This window comes from Diceros bicornis, chromosome 25 (assembly GCF_020826845.1).
Source record: "Diceros bicornis minor isolate mBicDic1 chromosome 25, mDicBic1.mat.cur, whole genome shotgun sequence".
NCBI classification, from domain to species: domain Eukaryota; kingdom Metazoa; phylum Chordata; class Mammalia; order Perissodactyla; family Rhinocerotidae; genus Diceros; species Diceros bicornis.
The window spans coordinates 26,608,887-26,622,576 of record NC_080764.1 but is presented as its reverse complement, the minus strand read 5'-3'; the positions used below and the strand labels follow the sequence as shown (position 1 = coordinate 26,622,576).

Genomic DNA, 13,690 nt, shown 5'->3' with positions numbered 1-13,690 from the left:
TGTTTAGATCTAAGTCTTTAACAGCACAATAACAGCAAAAAGAATGAGCTTCGGTGCTGACGGGCAAATTTAAACTGTGGCTCTACCCTTTCTTAACTTTTGTTAAGAGCCCAGTTAACATTTTCAAGCCTCACTTTCTCATCTCTGAAAGAAAATGATGATGATACATCATCCAGTTGTTGCGAAGATTAAACTCAATAACATTTCTAGCATGATAGCACAAGACCTGGCACACAGTAAGCATTTAATAAGTATTTATAATCCATGATAATTATTTTTTCAATGCTGAGAAGACCTAAGACTAATTTATAGATGTTCATTTCCAAACATGAATGTTTATGTTTTGCTATATAAAAATATTCTAAAATTCTGATTTAATATTCTTATTTAATACCTTTATTGATTGTTTTTAAACCTTCTGTTCTTTTACTTAATACCTTGAAGAGTCAAGAGCTTTCTAATGATTACTTTTGGCTTATTCACAGCACAGTAAAGAATCTTTAAAAAGAAGATGAAAACTGTGGTCTTAAATTTGTTCTGAACTGATAAAACATGCCATATGAGGGGCCAGCCCGGTGGCGTAGCAGTTAAATTCGCCAGCTCCGCTTTGGCAGCCCGGGGTTCCCGGTTTTGGATCCAGGGCACGGACTGACGCACCACTTCTCAAGCATGCTGTGGCGGTGTCCCATATAAAGTAGAGGAAGATGGGCACGGATGTTAGCCCAGGGCCAATCTTCCTCAGCAAAAAGAGGAGGATTGGCATTGGATGTTAGCTCAGGGCTAATCTTCCTCACACACACAAACAAAACTGAAGTGAAATTCACATAACATAAAATTAACCATTTAAAAAAAAACATGCCATATGAGATGTGCAAACATAAATACATGAATAAATGCATTCAGGTTCAGACGAGAAAACTTTTGTAATGAAACTACATGAATGATTCCAAAACCTGCCTTACACAGCTAGGTAGCTAACTAACATTGTCCTCCAACCCCACTATCTGGTTCCACAGGGCTCAATGTTTACTCTTAAATTTAAAACACATCAGTCAAAACATTGACACTCTTTTGTAATGAATTTCTGGTTACAAAAGAAAAATTCACCTTTACAAGTGTAACTCAAGGCATTTAAACAATTTTCCTGGTATTCTAAGGCTTCTGTATTATTCAGTGGATGATATTTCAGTAAAACAATGAAACTTTCCATGTTTCTTCTTATTCCCATCCATCATCCAACAGCTGTAAAATCACCAGCGGCTAGGAAAAAGACAACTACAGCAGTCCTCTCCAGCTGCAAAGAGGGAAAGGTTAAGATCTCCTCTTCACATAATTTCTGGGATCCCAGCAGGCTGCAGTCAAAGTAGTTTTCCTTGTGACAAAACCCCTAGCCTTGACCATGTGTCAAACAGCACATAAGTTGTGATTTATTTTTGTAGTTATTGGGGAAGAAGCATGTCTGGGAGAAGTAGTGGCAGTGGCTGCGATAATACAATATAATAACAGCAGTGTAAGGAGTGTCTACTATATCCCAGGCACTGGCTATCAGATTATTTGAATCCTCACAATAACGATATAGGGTAGATATTATCCTCTTTTTATTAGGAAACTGAGGTTGAGTGAGACTGAGTAACCTAGTAAACGCTGTGGTGAGTCAAATCCAGGTCTCTTTGACTCCAGTGCTGGGGTCTTAATCACTGCGCTGTTTTGCCTTCCAGTAAAATGAACAGATGAGGAAGAATTGAACTGGTGAAATGGAAATGGATCTGGGAAGAAAGGGCAACATAGAAAAGGTGGTACTACTTTAAAAGCCACAGGAGGAGTGTTTTAAGGTAAATGCCTTTTCCTATTCCCTTCTCCCGAAGAAAGAAAATGATCCTTATTAGCTTAAGAAACAGACTAAGCATCATTTCCATTAACTTCCTTAATTCTCTATCATCAGCCATCAAAAATTCTAGCCCACAAAATCAGATTTCATTAATTAATTGTTCGTCTTCACAACTACATTAGCTGCAGATAAATTGGCATAGTCTATAAAGCAGCAGCTCTCAAACTTTAGCAAGCACTGGAAGCAGCTGGAGGCTTGTTAAACACAGCTTCCTGGGCCCCATCTCTAGAGTTCCTGATTCAGTAGGTCTGGGGTAGGGCCTGAGAATTCGTAATTCTAACAAGTTCCCAGGGGATGCTAATGCTGTTGGTTCAGGGACCACACTTTGAGAATGACTGCTATAAAGAAAAGTGCTAAAGAAAGTTCGATTTATATACACATATCTATGACAAGCTGACTAGTAAAAGAATAGCGTTTCTTAAGTGGCTGCCTTCCATTCTGCAGGCACAATTTGTGAATCCAGTTACTTATAGCTATATATGTATAATGAATGGTCTTCACAGATACACAAACGTGGGAGGACAACTGACTATATGGCCATGTTCTCAATGAGGAAAAAGACTATGCCTTTTTTTTCTTTCACAAGTGGAGTTGTCAAAGGTGGTTGAGAAATTATTGAGTAAAGATAGGAAAACATGGCTAAACTTTGGGTGATTATAATGTCGATTAAAAGAATGCCTTGGATGCATGTGAGAATGATCTATACGTGATATGAAATCATTCATAGTCCTCTTTAATTAGGAAATACACCTGAATGTAGTTCAAGAAAATAATTGAGAGCTATTTGGTTTTTAATCAGTCATTTCATAAACTGATATTTTCCTATGCCCATGCTATTCTTACACGTGCACATTCTAAGTTAGCTATTTATGTCAATTAGATGCAATATTTGGATTGCTTACCCTGTAAGAGATTTTCTAACTTTTTTTTTCCAGGAAGATCTTATCCCAATGATAAATGTATCAACATGATCCCAAGTGATTGCCTCCTTCATGACAACAGAAAGTCTCTGCAAAATCTGGACAGGGATTATGGCAGGGAAAATTGAACTGAGAAGCATTTCTGTAGGACTGAGCAGAGGTCTGGGGACCTAGAAAGCACCAGCTTTCTCAAGAATTTCCCATCTATACCACATCCTAATTATATTAATATTTGATATTTTACCAGCTATCCATGTAACATTCACTTTGGGCATCTACTCCCCAGGTAGGCCAAAAAAAAATAATAAAGAAATGAAAACTTCTATGCTTTTAATGTGCAATTTGCTCAGGTAAGCAATCATAGAAATAAGAACATCACCTTCATCAGAGGCAACCATTTCCGAATTTAATACCAGCTCCTTATAATCCAGAAAAAAATATACATAAAAATAAAATGCACCTAAGCTTAGAGATGGGAAAAATCTGAAAACAGAACTGTATGGCATTTTTTTTTTTTTAAAGAGAGTCGAGCCAGCAAGGATTCTCAGGGAACTGGATCCCTGGAGGCCAACAAAGTGTTGGCCACTTAGCCTGCTTCCTACCCCTTCCCTGGCCCTAGCACCAGGTTTGACTTGGTCTTGCCTGGTTTAGGTTCATGCTGTAGTTACAGCACTAGGGACTGCCACCACTGCTGCAGAAGTAGAAATCAATAGGAAAACTAGGTAGCAAGATGTCAAAAAACTAGTATTATTTTAAAAGGAAATTGCTTCCAATTTCAAAGCAGCCTGAGATTAGCAAGGAAATGAGGTTTCCATCCTATAGAGTCTTTGAGGTGAAGACACCTCATTCTAACATCCTTTTGAAATGGAAAAACACTTACTATATAAGCCCCTTTACTTGGTTATGCAGATCCTCTTTACAGGTGGATAGGTTTTTTTCCCTGATAAAAACTGGTACTTCATGGTAACTTCATTGTAACACAGAAACCAGGCTGCAATAAGTCTACATGATTAGAGCAAAGGGAGGTTGTCTTTCCAAAGGGTGAAGCCTGAGCCCAGCTGGAAGCTCATAAAGGTTAAAACCAAAGCCCAGAGCATCCTCTTTCCCAGTTCTACATGCCAGTCTGGTCAGGGATGTGCTGCCCATTGTGGGAGAAACCCTCCTTCTTGGGATTGGAGACCAGCTGAGTTCTCATGCTAATGATGTGGTCAGCCATGACTTTCATTTCTTGCAACCATTGTTTTCACAAATCCAGCTGTCAGAATGGTTGAGGCAATCCAGGCCCCTTTGAGAGGAGTATTGGAATACATGGGATGGATCAAGATTTTCAACTGTCACTCCACATTTTTGGCTTCATCAGCATCTCTGCAGACCACAGTGAAGGCTCCCACACACTCACCGTATAAGTCCATGTTCTTGGCATAGGATTGGAAGAGACAAACATTAACACCCTCTTCAATGAAGTGGCGCATAGCCCCGGCATCCTCGTTACCATCACCACTGGCAAAGTCTTGGTAGGCCATGTCAAAGAATGAAAAGAGATTCTTTTTCCTCACTTCTGTTCCTATTTCCTTCTACTGCTCAGGATGAGGGTCCACTCCTGTGGGATTGTGGACACGGGCATGCAGGAGAAAAACACTTTACTCCAGCATTTTTTTTTTTTAATTTTTTGTGAGGAAGACTAGCCCTGAGATAACATTTGATGCCAATCCTCCTCTTTTTGCTGAGGAAGATTGGCCCTGGGCTAACATCCATGCCCATCTTCCTCTACTTGATATGGGACACCGCCACATGGCTTGACAAGTGGTGCATCGGTGCATGCTGGGATCCGAACCTGAGAACCCCTGGCCACTGAAGCAGAGCGCGCGCACTTAACTGCTGCGCCACCAGGCTGGCCCCTACTCTGGTATTTTTCAAATGTCCTCTATAGCACCTGTGAAGTCAAAGCTACAAGTCTTGGGGTCATAGTATCAATAGCCATGTAGCCGCATCCAGCGTCACTAAAGATGGGTGTGTGATTTTCCCAGGATGTGTGAGCAGAAAGACATCTCGTCTCAACTTTAAAAATCTTTGCAGAAAACTACCTCTGATCCTTAGGGCCTCAGTTCCAGAAATGGTCTGCACAGTGACATACTGGTCACTTTTCAACACTTTGCTGTTCTCACCCAGGGCTAATTCTGCAGATGCCTTAGAAAATTCAGCCAGTCCCGCAACGGGCAAGTATTCTTTGTCCATTATTATTATTATTATTTTTGCAGCAATCTGGGCCTGTGCCTTCCAGAAGCTAGGGAGCATATAAGGCTTTCCATTATCATCCCAGGAGGCACCACCTCCTAGATTCATCTTTTTGCTGTTGGCGTTTCTCTTATAGGCTTCTGTGACTCCTCGGATGGGATCTGGGGGCCCCATCTCCACAAAGGCCCACCGGGACGGCTCTGGCAGAGGCTGCGGTGGTGAGGCCTGGGTAGAAGGCAGCAGGACCCCAGACAGGATGCGGCCAGAGCACAGTAAGGCCATGGTGGGTGGCAAAAGTACAGCGGGTAGTGGCAGGATGGAGAAGAGGGTCAGCAGGTGCAGACATGGAGGCTCGGGCTTATAGATTGACAGTTTTCTTGCAGGCAGAAGATTGTACAGAATTGTTGTATTTGAAGACTTTTGCAAAAGTCTCGTAACTTGGGATAATTATCCCTTGTTGAATTTAGCAGGACTAATAGAAACTTCTAGAATTTTCACTTCAGCCTTAGAAAGTGTTGCTTACTCTTTGTCAGCTTGCATTCAGAGGACTTACTAAAAAAAAAAAAACTATTGGCTTTTAAATGTATACTGATAAACGTTGCGTAAAGCTATTGAGAACTCTGGTAATTCAGTTTGGTTGATCAGAGCCATTCAGGTTTTCTCACAGGTCATTCACCCCACAAATACGGCCTACTCTGGGCCATGTTATGGGGCTGTCTAGGCTTCTGTCTGTCCTTTTGCTCAGGACTTGACCCTGAAGTGATTCTATAGGGCCAGGATTATAAGAGACAGTTGAGGAAACTGAAGGCCAGCATCTTAGTCAGTTCGGGCCTCTATAACGAAGTACCATAGACTGGGTGGCTTATAAACAACAGAAATGTACTTCTCACAGTTCTGTAGGCTGGAAGTCTAAGATCAGGGTGCCAGCATGGTCAGGTCCTGGTGAGGGCTATCTTCCAGGTTGCAGACTGCTAATTTCTCACTGTGTCCTCCCATGGCGGAAAGAGAGCTAGCTAGTTCTCTGGCCTCTTCTTTTAAGGCTACCAATCCCATTCATGAGGGCTCCACTCTCATGACCTAATTATCTTCCAAAGGCCCCACCTTCGCATACTGTCACACTGGGTTTAGGGTTTCAACATACGAATTTTGGGGTGACACAACCATTCAGTCCATTGCAGCCTACAGGTTCTCCTTTCACTAATTCACTTAAATATAATGACAAAAATTTACTAGCACTCTACCTCACAAAAACTTTCCAGTTTACAGTCCAGTAGGTTGACACGTCTCTAGAATATCTGGGTTATTTTCTATTTGGATCATACCTGAACCCAACTAACTTACACACACCAAATGATCTCATCCTTTATTTGAAGCAATATTAGTTCAAAGACCCATTAGTGTTTGGAAACTAGTGTTTGTTGAATGATTGTTGCATCTTCTTTGACTCGAGAGCCCCAGATTCACTTCTAGAAGTAACAGCATTGTTTCAATTTTTGTTACTCCCCGGCCACTGTCCTAGTCATTTTAGTTACCCCAATGCTGCCCTGCACCCCAGCGACTCAGCCCAGCCAACACAGACTGTCCTGCTGGCTAACGGGCTTATGGTCCCTCGTGGCCCTATCCTATATCGGGGCTGGGAGAAAGAAGACAAATGTGAAAGTCTACTCTCTAGGTAATGAAGGAAGGATACTCTGGGGCCTTTTGAATGTTATTTATCTTTTTATTTTGCTTTGATCAGAAGTGTCAGAACAAAATATAAAATTAAAGAATTGGAGTGCTCTCCCTCTTGCCTTCTCTTTACCTAATCCCATCCGTAGCTCTGGATGCGTCCCCACAAGGGGCTTGCTGTCTGAGCCACTGTATATCTTTTTTGGAAGAAGGTCACATGAGGACAAACAAGGCAGTAATTTTTCATCATCTCTCTAATCCTATGTTGCTGTCATTCAAACGCCTACCAAACACCCACTTCTGGCTCAGGTAATGCACTAGGTCCTGAGGATACAACGACCACGCACTCCATGTCCTCAGGAGTTCGTGATTTCCTGGAAGATGCAGACGAGTAAAAGTTCAAAGGAAAGCACAAGGAAATGTGTGAACCTAGAGGAGAGTTTAACTCTGCCTTAGGGTGAGAGGAGGTCAGGCCACTCTTCACAGAGGAGAATTATTCTTTCATTCTATTGGCTGGATAGCGAAAGATACAAGGCCTTAAACTGAGGTTCTTATTTTTTCCACTTTAAAATCTACTCACAATGGTCCCCATTTACTCTCAAAGCTGGCTTCTGTGTGATAATGCCACTAATATAATTATGCCAACCTCTCTCACTGCTCACCTTACACTTTATATCTGAAGGTCACGGTATTAAAAACTGGCATGGATGTTTTACAAAGAATCTGGTTATCATGCTTGACTATAATTCTAAAACTGAAGATTAACAAATAAGTTAATAGGCACTTTATAGGATGGGTACCAGTCGGAAGAGTGAATCTGCAGAGGAAGAAACAAGAAGCACTATGTAAGCATAGACCAACTTTAAGGGAACTTAGACTAGCAACACCCAAAGCTGAAGGGAACTCATGACTTGTCTTTCATAGGTGAGGACTTGTTTTACATACCACGTGGAATGTTCCCGGGGCCTTGACAGGTCTGAAGCCATCAACAGGCATGCATTGATCAGCATGGCCGTTACAGAAGCAGCTGCCCTTGACAATGAAATCATAGATTGCATAGTGTGTAAAATGTTGCGGCTTTGCATTCAGGTCGTTTCTCTGACAGGGACAAGACTGTCGTTTTAGCAGCTGCACACGGAGGTTGGTGATCTTCAGCTGCTCCTGCGCTTTGGCACTGTACGGGTTCTCCACATCATACGGTGGTGACAAAGCTCTGAAAATAACCTGTAAAGAAAAAGGAGATACCACGCGTGTATAAGACTGTGTGCAAACCCCGAATTGTTTACCCCATAGAGTCCTGGTTTGATTTATACCTTTTGATATCTGCAAGTGATAAGAGGTACTTAGACCTTGATCACACCTGGGGAAGACCTGACCTGTTATTCCAAGGAACAGATGTGCTGCCTGTTTGGATGGAAAAGACATATAAATTGAGTAACCAGCAGAGACTGACTCTTGAGGTGAAGGCAGCCATGCAAGGATCTTGGGGGAAGAGCATTCTGGGCAGAAAGAACAGCAAGTTTAAAGGCCATGAAGCGGAATGAAGCTTGACTTATTCAAGGAAGAACAAGAAGGCCAGTGTGACTGGAGTCCAGGGGACAAGGGGAGAGCATTTGGAGAGGAGGACAGAGCCGGTGCAGACACAGCCTGCACAGAACCCTTTAAAGGCCATGGGAGTTATTCTCACTGTAGCGGGAAGCCACTGGAAGGTCGTAGGCAGATAAGTGATATGATCTAATTTGCATTTTTAAAAAAGATAACTCTCACTTCTGTGAGGAGAATGGATTATAAAGGGTGAAGAATAGAAGCAGGAAGGCCAGTTAGGAAGCGATTGCAAAAATCAAGATCCAGGCACTTATATTTCTAAAGGAGGTGTGACCCTTTGAAAGACTAATCAGTTACTAATTGGGGGCCCTGTTGCTACAAATATGCTTGGTTCTTCTTTTCTGGATCTGCCTTCCAAGCTGGTGGCACATTTTTGAAATATCCTTACTGCTGTAAATATACAATCCTTTGAGGGTAGATTTGATTTCTGAAATTAATCAAAAAAAAGTCGCTTAAACCCAAATGTAGGGAGTAAAGAGCCTGATCACGTTAGTTAACGGCACTTTTGGTTAAATGCAAAGTATAACTAAGTAATGAGACAGTTTTTATTGTGTAGGTTATATAGACTCTAAAGGCAATTTAAAATTTTAGTTCTGAGGAGGAAACCAGGGTGTGGAAAGCTCAGAAGGGATGGACTTGGTCATGTGTGTGAGTCTATACATTATGTGGGGGTAATAAAAGAGGTCTGGGGCAGGTGGTGCAAAATTCTCTAGTGGACCTGTTACTTTAGGGAAGTAGAGGTTGGTGGAAGAGAAAATCACTGCCAGTGGAAACCAAGGAATATAAGAAAAGAATTCCAAAATATATTATAACACGAAACAATATTATAATGAGGCCAACACTGTTATACCTTATGCAGGTTTAAAAAAAAAAAGAACAAAACCTCAAGCAACCTCATTAATTTATACAATAAGAGACACAAAGCTCCCCTGAAAAATGAAGTCTTTTATCTTTTTAAAGATATTTTAAAACTCTATTTACAAAAAAACAAATATTTTGATAACCAAGTAGTATGAAAGTAAAGTAATTATTAAAAAGTAGGTTTTGGATGAATTCCCTTTAGAGAGAATGTATCTAAAAGTAACTTTCCAGAAAAAAATTTCGTTAAGGAATACTTTGGATATAAAAATTTCATTTTAGAAATCAATTTTATACCAGAAGTATGAAAAGGTAAGAATCAGCGATAGAGGTTCACATCTCCAGGTCTAAGGGTCCTCAGTAAAATATGACTTTGGGGAGGGTGTGATAATTCAATGGACACTTGGCCTTCTACAGCCCATTCTCCATCCAGCAGCCAGACTGATGCTCTATAAACAGAAGTTGGATCATGTCACTCCCTTGCTTAAATCCATCCCCACCCAAAGACCTCCATTTCTCTCAATAAAATACGAAGTCCTTATAAGGGCCCTGCCTTATTTTTGTTCTTAGTGCTTATTACCACTTGACACACTAGATTTGTAGTTGTTTAATGATTTACTAGTCTTCCCAGTCTAGAATGTAAACTTCTTGAGAGGAGTCACTGATATATCCCAGTGCAGTGCCTGGCACAGAGTGGGTATTCAATACATTTTTGGTAAGTTAATTGATTAATTAGAACATTATTTTTGGCATTCAAATAATAGGTGAAGATTTCAAATAACTTAACTTTGTTTTATAGGGTCCTAAATAGATTCACATACTAAATTCACGTTATAGTACCAGAAGGTGAGAGATAAGAACTTGTATTATAACAACAGTTATAAATGACTGAATAATTAACTAGTATTTCTAGTTATTTCTGCATTTCTAGCTATTTTTGGACTTGCAAAACTTAGAAGAAGTTGTATCTTAAACTCAAACAATATTCTGCCCCATTTATTCACATGTAAAGTTGGTGGAAAGCAACATATTATGGAATAAAATTTTCCAACAAATAATACGCCACCTATTGGAAAGTCAATATAGAAGTAATGCCTCTTTCTTTTAACAATAGCCTAAATCAGAACATAATTTTATATTTATGAACCATTAAAAAAATAAAAAACATTGAATCCATTGTGAGATTTATTTTCAATATGACACCCCAAGCACTGGCATTCTACTAGACATTCGTGAAGAACTCTTGCTCTAAATAAGATAAGTGATGTGGCTACCTCCTAGTTTATCAATCACAGTAATGCAAGGACATGGAAAAGGGCAACCAGTGCTAACTAAATAAGTTTTCCACTGAAAAGTCTACAGTGTACTTCTCTACATTGTCGCCCACACTTCCTCTTCCTGAACATTGGTGGCAACTGCTCTCACTGTTCCTGTCACGTAGTCACCCTTGACATTTACCCTAGTTCCCTCTCCTTCCCACCTCCCCCTCAGAACTGTTCAGCGCGCTCAAGGCTAGAGGAAGATCTGTCAAGGTTTGTAGGAACTTAGAAGCTCTTTTGCTTCCTGAACCCAGAATGGCAGCTGAATGGCAGCTCTGTGCTTGGTGTGCACGACACCACAGTTGGCACGCTGATATCAGCAGGGAAGGGACATCATGACCCCTGAGGCTGCAAGCTGGAAAGGAGACAGCAGAGTGCCACAGACACAAAAGTGAACGGGAATTTAAACCATGAAATCTTTTTTCCAGAAAGGAGACGCCTTAATCTGATACCCTGGGAAATGGATCTACCCTGCGTCAGGAAACAAAGAGCGCGCCAATCCAGATGCTTCAAACTTCTGGCAGGTCGCCCTTTGGGTCCCACTCAGTTTTTCTTCAAATATTACCAGAAGAAGCCTGTATGGCACTACTAAAATGAAGTAAGAAAAAGTGTAGAAGCCCTCCATATAATATCAGCCTCTTCTGTTTTAATCTCTGTCAGGATCACGATGTATCTATGGGCCCATCACTGTGCCTGTGTCTGTGATTGCTTCTGAATATACACTCCTAACAAAACATAGTTAAAAAGCCAGGGGGGCCAGCCGGGAGGCTTAGCAGTTAAGTGTGCACAGTCCGCTACTGGTGGCCTGGGTTTGGATCCCGGGCACGCACTGACACACCGCTTGCCCGGCCATGCTGAGGCGGCGTCTCACATACAGCAACTAGAAGGATGTGCAACTATGACATACAACTGTCTACTGGGGCTTTGGGGAGAAAAAGGGAAAAAAAGGAAGAGGATTGGCAATAGATGTTAGCTCAGGGTCGGTCTTCCTCAGCAAAAAGAGGAGGATTAGCATGGATGTTAGCTCAGGGCTGATCTCCCTCACACACACACACACACACACACACACACACACACACACACACAGCCAGAGGGTCACTAGGACCAAGGCTACTTTGATATTTCCAGCTTGTTAGTGCTATTGGCCAGGACTTCATGATATTATTATTATTATTATTATTATTATTATTGCTGTGGAATATTCACCCTGAACTAACATCTGTTGCCAATCATCCTCTTTTTGCTTGAGGAAGATTCACCCTGAGCTAACATCTGTGCCAATCTTCCTCTATTTTGTATGTGGGTCGCCACCACAGCATGGCTGCCGCCAAGTGGTGTAGGTCTGTGCCCGGGAACCAAACCTAGGCTGCCGAAGCACAGCGCGCTGAACTTAACCACTAGGCCATGGGGCTGGCCTCATGATCTTATTTTCTAAATTAAGAAATTTGATTATGTTTTTGTGATGAATACTATGCTTGTTACAGAAAAATCTGTCACTCAAAATGTAGAAGACAATAAGAATCTACAATGTGATCCACTCCGAAGACAACCAGGGATACCAACTCAATATTTTTCCATCTAAACTTCTGTATGTATACATATAAAATATAATGTCAACAGCTTTGTTTCGACTTAACGATACCTTGTGAATATTTTTCCAAGTCAATAAAATTAGATCTACATTAGTGGTTCTCAAAGTGTGGCCCCCAGACCAGCAGCATCAGTATCAACCTGGGAACTTGTTAGAAATCCAAATTCTTGGGGCCTATACTAGGCTGACTGAATCAGAAGCTCTGGAGGTGGGCCCCAGCAATCTGATGGTGATTCTGATGCACAGCAAAGTTTGAGAAACACTGCTACATAATTTAAAAACCTGGTTAGAATTCCACTGTGTGGATATGACAATTTATTTAGCCAGGCTACTATTGTTAGGCACCTAGGTTGTTTCTAACTTTTCAATATAACCCACTACAATGAACAATCTTGTAGCTAAAATGTGAAAGTTTATAATAATATCCTAAAGATACATTTCCAAATGTGAAATTAATGGGTTAAAGGAAATGCATAATTTTAAAACACACCTGAGCTTCTGAATGAGTCATGGACCCTTTCCTACCTAATCTTTGGAATCTTCACATTTCTCTGCTCTTGCCTCACTTCTCTAAGCCTGGAATCCCTGAAACTTTGCCTAAGGATCTGCATTCTTGGCTTAAGTTCTACCATTTCTTATGCCCTAGAATAACAAAGAGATCCTTAAAAAGTTCTGAACAGGTTAGAACCACCTATATGTTCTTCTTTTTCTAGAATACTTATGAAAAACTCTCAATAATGCTGAGAATTACTAAAAATAGCATTCTACATGTCTTGTTTATACTCTGATTGAGATGAAAATTTCAACAGAGTATTAACACAGTGTGAACAGAATAAGAAGCAGAGTAAATATTAGGTACATAATAGTCAAAGAATTCTTTCAGTATCAAACTCATACTTGACATATTGCTCCATACCTAAATTTTATTGCCTATGTTGAATCATAATAATGCAAGAAACTTGGTTACCACATTTAAAAAAATTCTTTTTAGCTGCTAGCTTGAGGACTATTTCAGGTCCAAGTTAATTACCCATCCTGTGGATTCCCCTGGCACTGTTCTCTCCATGACAGCACTTTTCATTGTGATTGCCTATTTACTTGTCTGTATCTCACAGTAGACTCTGCTCAGCCGGCAGGGATCTTGTCTGCCTAACAGCTGTGTCCCCCAGCATGTTCCACAGTCTCTGGCATATTGCAGCATTTGATAATTATGTTGAATAAATAAACTTTCTCCAAACAGCATTTTTAGAAAGGAGAAGCCAAATAGGGAATAGAGTTTAGAAGAATAAAGAAAGCAAGATGTTTTCACCACAAGTTCTGCGCTCTTGCTGAGAAGTATATGAACACACATATATATGTATAAATACCTATGTAAAATTACATAATACATTTCAAATGGCTTTATGGATTCCTTCTTTTCAGTAGCACACAGATCTTTCACATTCTTAAGAAAACGGATCAGGCAGGCATGAGCAAGCCCCCATACATATACAAATATTAGATCTTTTCCATGGTTTCTGGTCTAGTTTTTGTATTTACCAAAAATGGAAGCTTCAGGATCATGACTGCAATTGTTCTTCAATGGTTTTTGAAATCCTAGACATCT

The 13,690-nt window shown here is 40.7% G+C and overlaps 1 protein-coding gene and 1 pseudogene across 1 annotated transcript in view; both read right to left on the bottom strand.

Moving 5' to 3' along the window:
• Positions 1-13,690, bottom strand: part of NTN4 (netrin 4) — a 107,752-nt gene that overhangs the window by 61,902 nt on the left and 32,160 nt on the right. Inside the window, exon 3 of the mRNA XM_058568637.1 lies at positions 7,657-7,935. Within this exon, the coding sequence (XP_058424620.1) occupies positions 7,657-7,935 (279 nt within the window). The remainder of the gene's footprint in view (positions 1-7,656; positions 7,936-13,690) is intronic.
• On the bottom strand, positions 3,920-5,325 carry LOC131421401 (aspartate aminotransferase, mitochondrial-like; annotated as a pseudogene).